The 17,364-nt window shown below is 41.1% G+C and overlaps 1 protein-coding gene across 1 annotated transcript in view; it reads left to right on the top strand.

Annotated features, from left to right (window-relative positions):
- The window catches only part of DEPDC5 (DEP domain containing 5, GATOR1 subcomplex subunit), a 2,513,958-nt gene that overhangs the window by 1,311,203 nt on the left and 1,185,391 nt on the right, over nucleotides 1–17,364 (top strand). Inside the window, exon 26 of the mRNA XM_044068865.1 lies at nucleotides 5,697–5,850. Coding sequence (XP_043924800.1) covers nucleotides 5,697–5,850 — 154 coding nt within the window. The remainder of the gene's footprint in view (nucleotides 1–5,696; nucleotides 5,851–17,364) is intronic.

The raw sequence follows: 17,364 nt of genomic DNA, 5'->3' as shown, positions 1-17,364 counted from the left end.
CCAGTCTACCTTTGAGAGAATTACAGAGGTTTTTGAGGAACACATGGGGCCAGCACATTGTACCATACCAGTCCTGCCATATGTCAAAAATAAACTAAATTAGCAGGTTATAGAGATTGGGAGAAAAGAAAGAATGTGCCATTCAGACCAGCCTTTAAAATTAGATCCTGACAACATATGTCTTAGACAAGGCTTGGAGAGCTCACACTTTGGACCTGAAAGTACAGGACTTATGGAAATGTAAAGAAAGCACCCTGCACATAAACCTTAAATTCTGGCAGTTTCCTGTGCTCTGCAGGCATTCAAGACATTGTGGGTGCCAAGGGTGTTGCAGCTTATCACAAGCAATACCACAATGATATGGTACATTAGCAAACCAGGGGGATGACCCACACTTATCTTTTTTGCAGGCTGTCAGTGCATGTCTAGGAATAAGTTCTGCAATGCATCCTTTGCAGAGCTGGGTAACCTACATCCCTAATGAAGAAAATTCTTTACCAAACTGTTAAGCAAGACCTATGCAGTTCCACACAAGTGAATGTTATAGAAAGAGACCTTCCTGGAGATGACCAGCAGATGAGGTGTGTCTGAGACCGACCAGGTTGCTTCTCTAAAGATCAGACCGCTAAGGAAGTACTGCTTTTAGAGCTCACTACAGAAATGCTGGGGCAGTGGCTGCCTTGTTATTGGCCTGGAAAGGTCTGTATCTGTATGCTTTCCTTCCACTTCCCTTGCTTCCTACAGGAAAGCAAAGAGGAGAGGTCCAGAGATGATGCTGATTGCTTCCTTCTGGCACTGGTTCACCTGTCTGCATTGGTTTGCAAGGCAGAGTACTTGTATGCTACCACAACACACATGAACCTTCTACCACAGTGTGGGAGAGTCCCTTTGTAACTCCATATTGTCCACCTTAAATGTGGCTTGAGGGATCTGATTCTTGTTCTTTTGGGCACCTTTATCCTAAGATCATGTTGCACAGTTAGTGGTGACTGGTACCTAAGATTCTTCAGTATCTGGCTGAGCTTTTCTGTAATGATCTAGCTTACACTTTTGTGAAACTGTGCTTTTCTGCTAATTCTTTTTTTCCACCGGACCCCACCCCAGCATCTAGATACCAGTCGAGCAGTTTCTGAAGGGCATCCTACATTTTAGATTGATCATGTGTATAGTGGTACTAGCCTGGGATACCAGCTTTTGAGCCAGCATCTGTGGCTTCCTCAAAAACTTTTGTCTTGGACATGTCTGTTTCTGGTAGCAGTCACGCTAGCCAGGAGGGTGTCTGAACTCCCAAGCCTTTGTAGGCAAACAGCTTTTCCTTGCCTTTTATGATGATAGATTCACTCTGTGATATAATCCCTCCTTGTCAAAAGTCATAACAGAAGTGGCTCTGATCCAGGCTATCCTGCTACCAGTCTTATTTCCAAAGCCTTAACGTAAAGAAAAAAATATGCCTTGCATTCCCCTAGATGACCACACACCCAGATATTACTTGAACAGAACTAAGGACTTAAGAAAGTCAGACCAACTGTTTACGGCCTTATTGAAAGTAAGAAAGAGTTGCCTTTCTAAGTGGGTAGCCCATTGCATTACTTTTTTCCTCAAATCTCTACAAGGAAGAATCGTATTGTATTCCATTCTACGAGGACCACAGTTACTGCTATCATTTTTAAGTGGTTAATGCTCAGGATATTTGGGAAGAGGCCACTTGTTCCAGTTCTTCCTGTATTCTCCAGATATTATGGGTTAGAAAGCACTAAAACCTCTACCATAATGTGGATTTTCACTTAAGACTCCCGTATCCCTTTCTCTTTGCATATACTCTGTTATCCGTCCTTGGTAAGGAAGGGCATGAGGATTTAATAGAGGTGTTTAAACATTACAATAAACCGGATTTCCAGGGCAACAGTGAGGCTTGTTTTAGCCATTTTTTAAATTTTGTTTATTTAATTTGTATTTGTTTACTGGGATAGTACACTGATCACAGTGGACCATTTGCAGGCATAGCCTGTGTGAACAGGATCACATAAGAAATGAACAAAGCATATTGACAGATATAAGGATATGCTAAAAATATATACATATTTACAGATTCAAGAATATGCTACAACATTTAGTTCAAGAAAAGGTTTACAATGTCAAATCGTAGGTGGAAAACTGGAATTATACTTGGCAGAACTTTTCGGATAAGATGTTCTGAAAAGCATGTTGCCCTCCACTGCGGCTGTGTATGCACCTTCCCTGTGGTTTTTGGGATCATTTTTGAGAATCTTCCAAGTGTGATGCACAAAGAACATCTACAGTTGGCATCTGTAGTTGATAGATGTTTGTGTGTGGTCATTGTTGCAGTTCTGATTCGCTGCCTCCATCACCTCTACTTTCTAGGCAGCCAGGGGGCCAGAGTCGGTACTTATTGGCCTTCTCTTTAATAAATTAACTCATTACATTTGAGTGACACCTCCAGGTGCATCTGCAGTTAACTTCTACTGACACCTCTAGGCATCAAATATTGCTTGTTCATAATTGCAGCAATAATTCCAAAGCCATGCTAAGTAGAAGTTTTGAAAGATTTCAGCTTAATGCTTACACAATGACGAACTCAACTGCATTAATATTTGACCTCTTTCTAGTGCAGGTAACTACATATTAACTGTTGTTTTTATGATATTAATTTATATAGCTATAATTTTCAAATTTTTCTAAATATCTCAACAACCAAGAAACACAGACAGAACTCCTTGGCTTCATAAGAAAGTCCTCAGCTAGATGAATAAAATGCTGCTGACAGTATGTGTGTAACTTGAGTGGTTGCTGAGATATTGTAAGTTGTTTACAAAATATTACAAATGTAATAGTTACTGTGTTTACTCTGACTTATAAAATTCAGTTTAAGACTAAGGATCTAAAGAATACTACCTCTATAAAAATAGTTTGTGCTGACGAGTTTACCATTTATACTTCTTTAGTAACCTCTGTAGTTTCAGGGATATGAACATTTGTTTGAAATGTAAGGACATACTTTGATTTTGTCAAAAGGCTTAGGCTCCGCCCATTGAAAGTTATACTGCAAACCTCCTGAGCTCCATTGGGGTGAATGAGTTACTCTCCAAGCCAGATCCTTGTCTCCCTTCTTATGCTGTTGCTGCTCAGATTCTTCAGAAAAGGTAGGCGTAACAGGCCTTAACCAGATGATCTCGGTTGTAATAGAGTAAGCCTTTGGTGAACTGGGAAGCTGTAGATTTTCTGCTCTAGCTTCAGGGGGAACAAGGAAAAGAAGGTGATGGTGGATATGGATGCCACATTCATAGCAGGTACATGAGGATGTCTAAAGTGAAGGCAAAGTCAGCCTGGCTGAGGCCATGGGTACTCAGCTCTGAAAGTCTGGCCAGACATTTGACCTCATTCTGCAGCAGACTTCCATAATGTGATAATTACAGCAGTGACCACTTTCAAGGATCTACAGTTATGGAAGGTTGGTCACTCAGAAGCATTGCTACGTTTGATTTTATTTGGAGTAACTTTAATTACTCTTGTTCAGTTTTAGACTATAGTTACATGTAGATAGAGCCCAAATTAGTTTATGGTTTGAGTGGACTTCATGTGTTGACTATCACTTAGTGGTACACAACATCCTTTTCTTGCACTCCTGGGTTCAGGATATACATTGTAGCCACACAATCCATGATGGTCATGGATGCTTGCATGGCATGTCTATAAATGTGTGTGTGTGTGTGTGTGTGTGTGTGTGTGTGTGTGTGTGTGTGTGTGTGTGTCTGTGGAGGGGAGCATGGTCTGTGTGTGTGTGTCTGTGTGTGTGGGGGGAGAGCATGGTATGTCTATGTATGTGTGCATGGGGGGAGCATGGTATGTCTATGTATGTATGTGTGTGTATGGCGGGAGCATGGCATGTCTGTGTATGTGTGTGTATGGGGGGAGAGCATGGTATGTCTATATATGTGTGTGTGTACGGGGGGAGATGAGGTTGGAGAGACATATTTACATTATATTAGTTTATGAAACATTCCGTGATTTATCTAATCTGGTTATTGACTACCTGTCAGCGGTGCTGTTGCCTTCAGGACTTCCAGTGCAAGCTTGGCTCTCTCAAGGTACTCTGCAATTTGCTTTGCTGGTGATTTGTAGTGGGCTGCTATCTTTGAATTGCCATGTTGATGTAAATCAGTTTGTAATGACAGCTGATTTGTCTGCCTTGCTTTTCTGTAAAGAGTTACTTTGGTCAGTCATCTGCGACTTGCAGTGAATGTAATTACACTGTAATTACATATTTTCTGCACTCATCTTTGTGGGAACTGTGGTACATTTTATGGGTAACTGAAAGGAGTCACACACACACACACACACACACACACACACACACACACACACACACACACACACACACACACACACACACACATACTTTGGTCTGTACTGGCTGACAGGGAAGGCACATTTTTTTTCAAGTCACAATTTATAGAATAATTAAAAGAAAATATATATGATTTGTGTTACTTGACTTTCAGGACATCTTAGGTTTGGGTGTACTCCACTGTGATATATAACAGTAACTCAGTAGCTAACAAGATCTGTCTGGTAGACCCATGTCTGATTCTCATAGCCTTATTTTGAACACTGGACTAGTCAACCCCTTTACACAGGCACAAAATGAACTATGACATTTCTCATTTGTGACACCTTCCTTGCATATGCATTGTCTGGTTCTGCTTCCAACTTATTCCAAGAGTTAATTGGCTATGAGCAGGGGAGGCCTAATAAATCCCTTCCATTTTGGATCATTTATGAACACACTACATCCCTGCAGTTAAGACCAGTAAATGCTTCACTTAAGAATTCATTTTACCAGAGGGTTTGGCCCATCTCTGCGGCACTCAACACTCACCAGTGCACTGGGGAATTGTAGCCCTTACAGCGCTGCTAATTCTCTTCAACAATAATAAACCTACCTATCTTGAAGCCATTGACATCTAGATGTGTGTAAAGGCATATTTTGTATGTATGACAGTCTGTCCAACTATTTCCTACATCTACAGAATGCATCTGTCTGTATGTAAAAAGGCTTGTGTGTTCAGCTTTTGGTGGGAGTGGGATATGTACCATGTTAGTAGCGTTTGGCAGGGGAGTTTTAGTGGTGTAGCTTGCCTGAAAGGTGAAGGGATTATTTGTGTACCCCCCCGAAGCCTTTGCCATCTTTATCTCTCTGCAGTGTTGCACTTTCTGGTGATTTCTGCTGCTTCCTTGTGACTTCCAGTTTTTTCTGTTAATTACATGCATGCTTCTGCACTGCACTGCATGTTCACAGTCTCTTATCACTGTTTTGAATTGCACGTTGACATTAATTATAATCCTTTGAATGTTGTACATTGTGTCAAGTTAATCTCACATCATAAGACTAGCAGCTGTTTAATCTTGCCACTGACTGCATGAAGATAAAATGTTAAGGCAACTTGCTTTATCAGACTAATGACAGTCTTTTTTTTTTCTTTTTCTCTCTCTTCCTCCGCCTGAAATGGTTCACCTCCCTCTGTTATGTCTTGATGTGTTTCTGTCTATTTTGACTCCCTTTCCTGATCATTTTTTCCTCCTCCTTTAATGCACCCAATTTTGGCTTCGGACACCCAAAACCTTTGCTGCCCTTCTCTGTTGCTGTACAGTTCTGACACTGTCTGCTCCTCCTGTAGTGCCTGCATTCTGTTGCACGGTCGGTGTTGATTGGAAGTCACTTACCATGCCAGCCTGCTTACCGTTGACCACTGACTATTTCCCGGACCGTCAAAGTCTGCAGAATGACTACACAGAAGGCTGCTATGACCTCCTTCCTGAAGCTGTTGACAGGTTTGGTATTTTTTTTTTTTTTATGCTATGCAGTGAACTCTGATGTTTTATGACTCAATTAAATGGTTGCTGTCATGATTTTAAAAGTTATTTCTGGCTGAATCTCTGTGTTTTTGTAATTGATTAAAATAACATGATTTTTGTCTCTTCTGCTTTTTCCTACTTGAAGTGAAATGCTAAAACGTGTTTGTTACATATGATGGCCTGGAATGGCTAGCTGTGAAGTTCCCATTTCATTTTCAAGTTGAATTTGTAGAGAAATGTTCCAGTATATGTGACAAAGCCTGTGACATAATGTCATCAGGTATATACAAAAAATGACTAAGTATATATCGTGAACTCTCACAGTGAAAACAGGCCATTTGTGAGTACAGATAAAGATGCAGTACAAGTGTGTGATCTTACCTCTAGTGGCTGATGCCTTAAGGGTAAAGGGGACTGCATGGAGCAACTAAATGGTGGGGGCTAACTGTAATGGGGTGTGACCATATTATAGCAGTTTGAATGTTTAATTATTTTCAAGCAAGAGCTAAGGTAATTTACTTTTATTCATGTACTGCTTCACTGCTAACCCATTTTATTTTACTGTAGGTATCTCAAATGTCTGGTTGTGATCACATAGAAAAATATAATAATAATAATAATGATAATAATGGTTGCACTAATGTAGTTTACCTTATTTTGCTTACACACTAGCCCTACCAAGCCAGATCACTTTGTGAGAATGTGTGTGTGTGTGTGTGTGTGTGTGTGTGTGTGTGTGTGTGTGTGTGTGTGTGTGTGTGTGTGTGTGTGTGTGTATATGCATATAAGCACACCAGTTACTGACACTATACTGACTTTGTACATCTCAGATGTCTTAAGTATTATCAGGCAAATGTGTAGAAGTACAACCACGTAAGTAATGATCTTAGTAATGTATTTCAGCATGATGCTGCTAGATGCATAAAGTGTAACCCATTACAATCCCTCATCCATGAGTGCACATATCAGATGTCTGATTGTGATCAGATGACTGGATCCATAAATAAAGTGGCTACATAGGTTCATAGGTTGGCAATAGGCTATTGACCCTAGGTCCTATACAAGCCTAGCCATAACAATTCCCTGGCTATTTCTTCTCACAATATTTACTTCCCTGGACCCCTGTCTAGCAGGGCGACTGACTTGATCCCCGGGGTGAATTTCCTGTCTCTCATCCAATCATCACGGTTCCTTTTGAAGAGAGCCAAAGAGGCGCTCTGCTTGACATGTATGGGCAGTCTATTCCAGAGTCTGGGGAGTCTCTGGGTCAGGAATCTATCCCTCTAGCATGTTTTGTTCATTGTGATGACATTGTGATGATGATCCCTGGAGTGTGTGGCTCTGAGTAGCATGTCCAACAGCCCTGGGTTTGACATGGCCTTGTATGTTAAGCAGAGATCGCCTCTGAGTAGATGATATGCAACAGAGTATAACTGGAGTTTTTTTTTAGACTGTCACCATAGGGCATCTGCTTTAGGCCTGTGATTCTTGTAGTGAGGTGTTTTGTGGCCTTTCCAGTTGTTGCAGATGTCTTGAAAGGTACATACCAAATGGGGCGTTGTATTCTATAATGGGTCTAATGAGGGATGAGTACAGTGGGACAATGACTTTGTTTTTTTCTGGATGAAAAGCTCTTGGTAATGAGGTGTGCCACATAGAAGGATTTCCTGACTTGTGGCGATGTGGCTATCGAAGGTGAGACCACTGTCCACCTGTGTCCCTAAGTCTCTTTATCACACTTTCGGTGTTTAGTGTACTGCCACCTATGTGGTAATCCATGGGTATATGTTTTTTCCCAAAGGGGATAACTATACATTTCTTGGCATTGAGATTGAACCCATGGCTCTGGCACCAAGCATCTGTTTCTGTAAGGCCCTTTTGTAGAATATCCACATCATTTAGGGATTCAGTAATGGCTCCCAGTTTGCAGTCATCTGCAAACTTTGTTAGCCAGAGTTCCTTAGTGTTGGCCTGTACTTTAGAGAAGTAGATGCCAAACAAGAGCGGTCCCAGGACTGAACCCTGAGGCACTCCACTTGTCACTTATCTGGAGCTGGATTTGGAGTTGGCTACTTTTACAGTGTGAGTTCTGTTAGTAAGCCAGTTGGCAACCCATCGAGTGACGTAGGGATTAGTGCCCAGCATAGTAAGTTTATCTGTGATTCCAGAGTGGGTTTGGTGTTGAAGGCCTTGGCGAGGTCCAGATAGGCTGTGTGGACCGCCTTACCCTCATCCACAGCTCTGGAGACTGATTTGAAGAAGTCAATCAGGTTCAGGAGACAAGATCGGCCCTTCACAAACCCAGACTGGGTGGGGTCCAGTGTTTGAGGGTTGCCAATGTCTTTGTTTATAAGTTCCATGATAATACGTTCCATGGCCTTGCAGATCAGGCTCATCAGACTGATGGGGCCGTAGTTCCCAGGATCCAAGGTGGCTCCCCCCTTGTGGAGTGAGATAACTGTAGCTGTGCGCCACTCAGTGGGCACGAAGCCTAAGGTGAGGCTGTGATTAAACATGACACTTAGGTGAGGTGCCAGTTCATTTTATAGTTCATGTAGTACACAGCCCAGGATGTCGTCTGGCCCTTGGATGCTGTATTCTTAGCTTTGGAGAGTGTGGGTTCTACCTGTGTGGCCATTATTACTGGAATTTGGCAATCTTTCAGTATTGAGATGGGGTCCTTTAGGGGGTGAGAGGGGATTGAAGTTGGCACTGAATCGATCTGCCAGGATATTGGCAATATCCTTGGGATCAGTGTATTGAATGCCATTCTGCTGTAGCTCAGAGCAGATCTGAGCATTGCCATTTAGATTCTTGACATAGCTATAGAATGCCTTGTGGTTGTCTTTGGAATCATTGGCAATTTTATTTTCATAACTAGCTTTGGAGGATTTTATGAGGGATCTCAGTTTCTTACTGAGGCTGGTAAGGGAGTTTTTGCATCCTGGGATTTTCCTCCTCTCTGCAACAGTTTCTTCCTTTTGTTGTAAAGTTTGTTTATGGCAGGGGACCACCAGATTGGCTTGCTTTTTTGGAGGAGAGTGTCTTGGTTCTCTTTGGGATGGCACGATTCATGCACGAGTGGATGTGTTTGTACAGTGCTTTAGTGTAGGATTCACCAGTTGAACTTTCAGTTCCCATCTGCATGGGTGTCATGAAGTTTGTCACTTCTGACTTGAGAAGCATGAAGTTGGCTTTGGAGAAGTGAGAAGTTTTTACGGAGGTTTCATTATGAGGGGGTGGGAGAGGGATGTCAAGGGTGCTTAGCTTATGGTCAGGGGTGACCATAGATTTGGAGCATTGATTTCCCATATTGGTAATGACCAGGTCTAGGATATTGGAGCCCCTGGTGGGACTATGGATTAGTTGATCCAGGGCATTGGAATTTATGAATTCCAAGAACCATTGGGCAAAGGTGTTGGTACACGAGTAGTTTTCCCAGTAATGGCAGGGTAGTTGAAATCACCCAATATTAGGGTGTTTGGTTGTATATTAATATTTTCCAGTATGTTTAGAAAGTTGTAGTGAGAATCTTGGGGCATAGTGGGGGGATCTGTAGCAAGCTACAATTTGGATTGCAGTCTTACCTAGTGTTAGTTGCATCTGGAGAATTTCAGACGCATTGTGTTGGGCAACTAGCCTGGTGGTGTGAATATCCTTGGTGAATATGGACACTCCTCCACCTTTAGTTTTTTGGTCCTGGTTTGGTGGCCAAAAAGTGTGGTAAGAGTTGTAGCCTGGTATTGCAGCGGTGCTCTCTGGAGCCTTGAACTAGGTCTCAATTACTGCACAGATATCGATGTTCTCCATTTTTAGGAGTGCCTCGAGAGAGTGCATTTTGAGGTTTAGACTTCTAGCGTTGAGTAGCATTATCTTCAGATTTTGCATGCTTGTACCTGTTACTGTGGTGGTTTGGTCCTTTGAACTTTGCCTAAAAAAGGCACTATAGGGGTGGCAAGAGCCTTAGCCAGTAACCTGAATCCCAGGGGGTGACAGGTGCAGACCATCTCTCGCAAAGCATCGTGGCCTGTCAATCATGTCATCCCAAGCAGACAGATACTGGATCCCCTTTGAATGACACCAGAAGCTTAGCCAATTGTTGAAGTCAATCATTTTGTCCTTGTACAGTGGTATCATTCTGGACAAAGGCAGGATGCTACTCAGGGCTAGGGTCATACATGCCTGGGCCACATGATCTGAGAGCTCTTCCATGTCTCTTTTCATGTAGTCCAGGGAGGTACGTCTCAAGTCATTTATTTCAGCTTGATGCTGTCAGAGTTGCAGTGCAGCACATCGCAACCTCCCCCCCACGTTTACATATGCATGAAATTTTAACTGTATGAAAAAATGCATATTGTCCTTTAGGATGGCTTGCATTGGCTCTGCTGAACTGAAGAATGCCCCAATTTTTTCCTCCTGTTTGTACCTTTCTGATACCTTTCACAATTGCTGCTCTTTCAGTTTAATTTATGCTGACTTGGGTACCGGTAACTGACACAGTGTCAGCTGGTAGGAAATGGCTGTTGACTGTTTCTAGCAGTACGACCAGCTCCCACTGAAGTGTCATTTCTGTCCCCTCAAAATGACAGGAGGACTTTTGTAGTAAGGCATAATCATCTTCTGTTTTGTGGTTAAGGGCAAGATGCTATATAGTGCTCGGATATGATAGTGCTATTCTGTTCTCGTGGTTTGTATCTACATGCTTAGTTGTTCAGAAAATATCCCAGTCGACCTGTATACAACAGAAATTGGAAAAACATAATAAACATGCATGGAGTTCTGACTCCTGGGAATGTTAAGCTGACCGCTTTTAAAGTTAAAACAAATAGAAAAATGTTTTTTTTTTCTTTTTGGAAAGGCTGCAACTGAACAAGCTTGTACTAGATTTGACTTAGCTAATGCCTTTTATTATCTGTTAAGCAATAAAGTGTACAGAACGTGCAGTTTACTGAAGACTAAACATAATGAGTATTAAGTGTTGGCATTGTGAAACAACAGCATAGCATAAATGACTGAATTCAGTTTAGTAAAATCAGCACACACAAAACATGATAATCATGTATCTTATAAATTACACCATGAGTGCATTTCCTGTGCCTTGAGAAATGTTCCTTTTATTGCATAATTAAGTGCATGGCTATTTGAAATTGACCTTAGTTAAAGGGAAAGTTGTTTCAGAGCTTATTTACATAGTTAAGATTGCATGCATTCCAGAAACATCTGTCTTGTGGCAGAAGGTATTTACCTGGTCTCTCTGATTTGGAAAGCACTCCAATGAGCTCAATATATGGTCAATATATGGTCATTTATTGGCTAGCGAGAACAGGAGTCCATTTTTAAGCTTTTTTTTCCTCTGGTAAATTTGTATGGAGCTGCTCATAGCTCAGCGACTGTTAGCCGTGCCCTGTATAGCAAATGCCTAGACAGTAAAATTTCCCCTATAAAGTTAGGATTAGGTCTGAAACCTGGTAAACAGCACGGTACTGTGTGGAATTAACCTCAGAGCAGCTAGCTTCCATATTAAATAGCACTACCATATCCTAGCACTGTACAGCATCTTGCCCTTAACCACAAAAACTACCCTAGAAGACCCCTGTTAAAACCCAATCCTTAATCCTAAACAGCCCAACCTATTACAGGACTGGACAGTATGAATATGCTGTTTCTTACTATCTCTGTGGCCAGCTTCGTATATTTGGACATCCTAAAGCAATGTAGCAATTATCTCTTGTCAGACAAGCAGTTAATCAATAAAGAAAATAACAGTGTGTGAGAGATGTAAATGCACAAATTACTTGGAGGCAAACATCTTGCATGCAAACAATGTTGTCAAGAATACCTGCAGTATATCCCCCTCACATACCACTCACCCACACACACACACACATACATTCTCTTATGCTGAGACACTTAAAGAAACCTTCCCAAATCTCAAAAGCTTCCAAAACCACATAAGAGTAATACTGCTCCTCAACAGTCATTAAACACACTCCAAAAGAAACACCAAACCTGTCAGATAAACCTACAGCCAGTGGTCCCCCAAGAGCAAAGCCCATAAGGCAAGCATATACTTCACCTCTTACTGTTGCCATTAGGGATTCCATTGTGAGACTCACAGATGTGCCACTCACTAGGATAGACAAGGAGACAATAACAGTTAGTTGCCTGCCTGGAGCCAGGATCTACAGTATCATGCACACACTCAAGTCACTGAACCCCAGATACCAGTATAATGTTGTCATAATCTATGTGCGTGTAAATGACCTGAAACATAACTCACTGGACTCTATGATCTCTTGGAATATCTGTCACAGACAGGTACAAGCCTTGCATTGAGCATCATTGTACCTTCACTAGGGATAATACCACAGTAGGAACATAAAATTATTGATTTTAATAATTGGCTTAGTTTCTGGTTTCACTCCAGGGGGATCCAATATTTGTCAGCATGGCGGGGCATGGTCAGCAGACCACGTTGCTTTAACATGGTGGCTGCCCAAAACAGCAATTACTACAACATGAAAATCAAAATCTAAACCAACTATATTAGAAGTAGCAAATATAGTTGCACACATAAAACAACTGGAATTGAGATCTTTAGAAAAGGGTCAGAGCAAACTACACAGGAAAAAATGGGAACTGTGGGAACAATATACAGGGAAGGAATGAGGTTTAAAAAAAGCCAGGACCTAAATGAGCTATGTAATGTTTGACTGAAAAAGATTGGATAGATTTATAAGTGATGTATAATGTTTGCATCTGGGAGAGTGTCAGTATGGTTTGTGATATAAAATGCTTGCAATCAGGATTTTGCTGGTGTGGTTTGTTTTCATTTATATAACTTTTATATAATTTAAAAACGTAATTCACGATCGCTCCCTGCAGCTGTTCATCTTATTCCACTCTATGTGCTCACCTCTCAGTATGGTCCAAACCACTGTGGGTACACTCCCCCCTTCAGTGGGACTGTAAACCCTTTACTGTCCTCTCAGTCCAAGACACTTCAAAGGACCTATAATCAGTGAAAAGGACTGAAAAACAATACTAAAACGGTCTCCATACGGTCCCAAGCACCATGGATACCCCCTCCCTTCAGTGGGTCTGTAAACGCTTTGCTGTCTACTCACTCCAAGACATTTCAGAGGGCCTATAATCAGGGAAAAGGACCAAAAAAACACACTAAAGCAGTGTAGGGGTTAACCTGCATTTTTGCCTTAAAAAGTAAAGAGACTATTTATATTTGTAATGGTCAAATCTTCTTCCCAAATGTAAAAGATGTGCACACTTCCAAGGATTGATAACCAGCTCCTCACCCCTCTTGTTTTAAACGCATTTCTCTATTTTGACCACTAGGTGGGAGCAAAACACCTCCTAAAACTCTCTCCATTCAGAAAAATAACCTCCCCAAGATGGTTTTCATATGGAGTGCAGGTAAAGTTTTCAGTATCTCTCTTCTTTAACAATACTAGAAACTTAGTAGCAATGCTTCACTCACTGGGCCTCCCTTAACTGTAGCTAGGGAATCTGACAGACAAATTCGTTCTTAAAGCATGAACCTATAACTACTTACCTGCCTGTAGTCCTTACTAATCATGATTTTTGCTCACTTCTAGTCACTGGGGTGAGCTCGGCGCACTCTGCTCCCCTGGCCTTACCCCATACCCACCCACCCCTGAATCAATTACATTTATACCTAACAAAGACATACCCCCTGCATCAGGTGACCAGTCAACCAGACCACACCCCCTGCAATATCCAATCATAACAACATAGCTAATCCACTTACACTACAGCAAAAACTACTGCCACTTGCCCATTATTCCACAATGCTGCAGCTAAACATACTATACCTCACTTGTCTAACTATAGTATCCCCTCTTACCTCCTACCACGTCAAACTCCTGCAACCCCTAAACAATCAAGGAACTACAGTCTACCATCCCCATAACATGAAAACTCACTAATTCCCAATATCTGCGTTTGCCTGTACTACCCCAGTTGTACAATACTCCCAGTTATACATCTACCCAGGAATCCCCTTGTCTCCACCCAGTATAACAGAAACATCACATGTTTTATAAAAATCATCATTCACATTGTCTCACAGCTAGCTATTAGCAGCGACATTCACTCCAACCCAGGTCCACAAACATCCACATCACCTACTGACCTCCCCCCAACACCATTCCTCCCCCCCAAAAAAAACACAAGACCTACTAATACTAAATATGAATATTAGACGCCTTCAAAACAAGATAACTTAACTACATGTCCATCTAGCCTATTACTCATCAGACATTATCGTATTAACAGAGACGGGGCTTAAACCTGACATGAGTAACAATGAGATACTACCCCCAGGTTATAATGTCATATGCAAAGACCATAAAGACAGAAAAGGTGGTGGTGCAGCAATCTTGTTTAAAAAACACTTTGATGTTCTGCCTTCTGCAATAACCGTTCCCACCTTTAACAACCAAACTAAATATCAGTCCTCAAAAGCATGTTAACATCATTGGTATCTACATCCCTCCTGGTGATAATATCCCTACAGTGGAGAGCCTACTACAGTGGACCTCTACCACCCTCCCCCAGGAAACTGTCATTTTGGATGATCCTAACATAGATTGGCAAACCTACAATTCTCACAACCTATTTAACTTCATCAGTTTATATGGATTTACTCAAACCATACAAGTACTTACTAGAATCGACAAAATCTCCAATAGATACTCTACACTAGACTGAATACTAACACTAGACTGGATACAAACAAATAAACCTAACCTCTCACATAATGCAGGATCCCTACCAGATGCCCTAAGTGATCAGCAGCCAAAATATTTAAGGAAACGCATCAACTTACCCAAAACTACTACCTTCTAGCTAATTATAACAAAAAAAATTTAAACCTGAATACTTTTTATCCAGCCTGAAAAACTGTTAACTGGGAATTACTAAAAACTGTTAACTTGTATGAAGCCGTAGGCTACTTCAGCTCAACCTTCTTAAACATATTGAATGTACATGCACCACCCAGAACTATCCGTGTTAAATCTAATATTGCCCCATGGCTTAGCAAAGAAATTTGGTCACTAATCAAACCCAAGAGAAAGCCTGGTCCAAGTGTCTAAAACTTAGAACACAAAATGTAAAACAAACCTACAGGGAACTAAGAAATAAAGCTGAAAAAACAATCAAGTTGAACAAAATTTAGTACTACCAAGATATCCAAAACAAGCATAAAAACAACCCTCAAAAATTTTGGACTGCTATTAAGAATATACCCATACTCAGCACATCAGAAATATCCTCGCCTAGGACATCCAGCACCTCTGAAAATATTGCTACCCAGTTCAGTAAATTCTTTGCTGAAATCATCCTAAATTTAGCTAAACAAAATAATCACACACCTGCCTCCAGCGCCATCTGTCAATTGCAAAAGTATAGTCACAAACCCTTCTCCTTCAGACCTTAGCCCACGGCCATGATAAAAAAAACTGCACTGTAAACTCAAACTGACTACACTAGCAGCAGACAAACGCCCAGCTGACTTTCTTAACATAGCCGCAGAAGCCATAGCCTATCCAATATCCACCCTCATTAACAGATCACTAACTGAAAACATAGTCCCAGATATCTGGAAAATTTCCCACGTTATATACGCCACAAAATTGGCAGTTCCACAGAACTGACCAACTACTGCCCTGTTGCCATACTATCCCTGCTATCAAAAATTGTAGAAAGGTGCGTCCATAAACAACAACTGTCCTTCCTCCTCAGTCACAAACTATTGCCCAGTACACAACATGGCTTTTGTCCTTCACATAACACCACCACTACTCTACTGTCTTTCACTAGCACAGTGAACTCCCATAGAAACAATGGCACGTATGTTTCAGCAATATTCCTAGACCTTTCTAAGGCTTTTGATATGCTGTCACATGCTAAATTAATTTCAGTCCTTACTGCCTTAAGCCTCAGTCAGTCCACTCTCAAATGGTTCCAGAGTTAGCTACAAGAATCTAAGCAATCTGTCTTCTGACAGGAAGAACTCTGTCCCCTTCTGCCTGTCAACCTAGGGGTTCCTCAAGGATCCATTCTTGGACCCCTCCTTTTCTCTCTTTTCACCATTGATCTCCATGCTGCCACCCAACAGACTTCCATCATCCAATATGCTGATGATTCCACACTAATTTGTGCAAACTCCACCCTAGAACTAATACAGTCTCAGACCCAAGATAGCTTTTCAGCCGTGGAAGCCTGGATAGCAGACTCTTAGCTGATCCTGAATCCAAACAAAACTGTTATGCTATTCTACCCCACAAAACCCATGGTTCCCTCTCCCTGTGTCACAGTAACATCACTAAACAAAACTATTATCTCAACAACAGCCTAAACCAAGCTCCTGGGTGTTGAAATTGACCATAACCTTAAGTTTGACATCCATATCTCACAGATTATTAAAAGGTGCATAAAAAATAGGGATTCTCTACCGCAACAATCACTTTCTTGCAAATGATAGTCCACTGTAGCCCGAACTCACCTCATGTCCACACTTCTGTATGCCTCTCCTATTTTCATTAACCTCAAAAAAAAAAAAAAACGACTTAGTGAAATTGGAGTCACGTTATAACAAGATAGCTAGGTTTGCAACTAATTCCCCTAATAGGACACACCATTGTAAGATTATGAAACAGCTAGATTGGTTAGAACTCCCTCAAATTTTACTCTATAACCAACTTATAGTAGCCCATAAACTACTATACCAACCCAGTAACACTCCTGCACTTCAAAACCTGTTACAGCCATACACTAGTACTAGAACCCTGTACTCTAGTCAAACATTTTTGCTTGACAGAACTAAAGCCAACAAGGCAGGTGAATCTGTTCCTTCAAATTTTATCCCAAAAATCTGGAATACTTTACTGCCAAACACATCCTCCACTATGTCCTTGCCCCTCTTTAAAAAAGTATTGAAAAAAATCACCTTAATAATTCATGGCTTTGTAACTGTACCTCCCCTGGAAAGTGCAAAGAAACTCGCAATTCTCCCTGGTTTATTGACCTCCTTGCAGTGTTACAGCCTTATTGAAATGTCCTTTACATACTTGGATGCTAGTATCATGTATAGTTACTAATCAAGGTTATTGTGCATACATTTCATTTTTGACTGACTGCTGTAAATTTGTCTTACTTGTTTCATACTATGTTTTACAAGTTATGTTCAGCAAAAAGCAGTGCAAGCTCCAGCATTGGTGCAAGACAACTTCCAGTAATCTAAGGGAAATAATAAATCAAACGTACTCGGAGCTAATTAAAATAAAGGAAACACTGAAGTAGTAAATCAACTCAAAAAACAGAACGCTGGAAAAATGGAAGAAGCTTTAAACAGAAATGCAGATGATCTGATAAACCGAAAAAAATCAGAGGACAAAATGAAGAAAAGAGTGACTAAGCATGAGAATGGTCAAAAAGAGATGTTTAAAA

This window comes from Protopterus annectens, chromosome 4.part0, assembly GCF_019279795.1.
Source record: "Protopterus annectens isolate FY-2018-M chromosome 4.part0, PAN1.0, whole genome shotgun sequence".
Lineage (NCBI taxonomy): Eukaryota > Metazoa > Chordata > Ceratodontiformes > Protopteridae > Protopterus > Protopterus annectens.
This window is presented reverse-complemented; position numbering and strand designations above follow the sequence as displayed.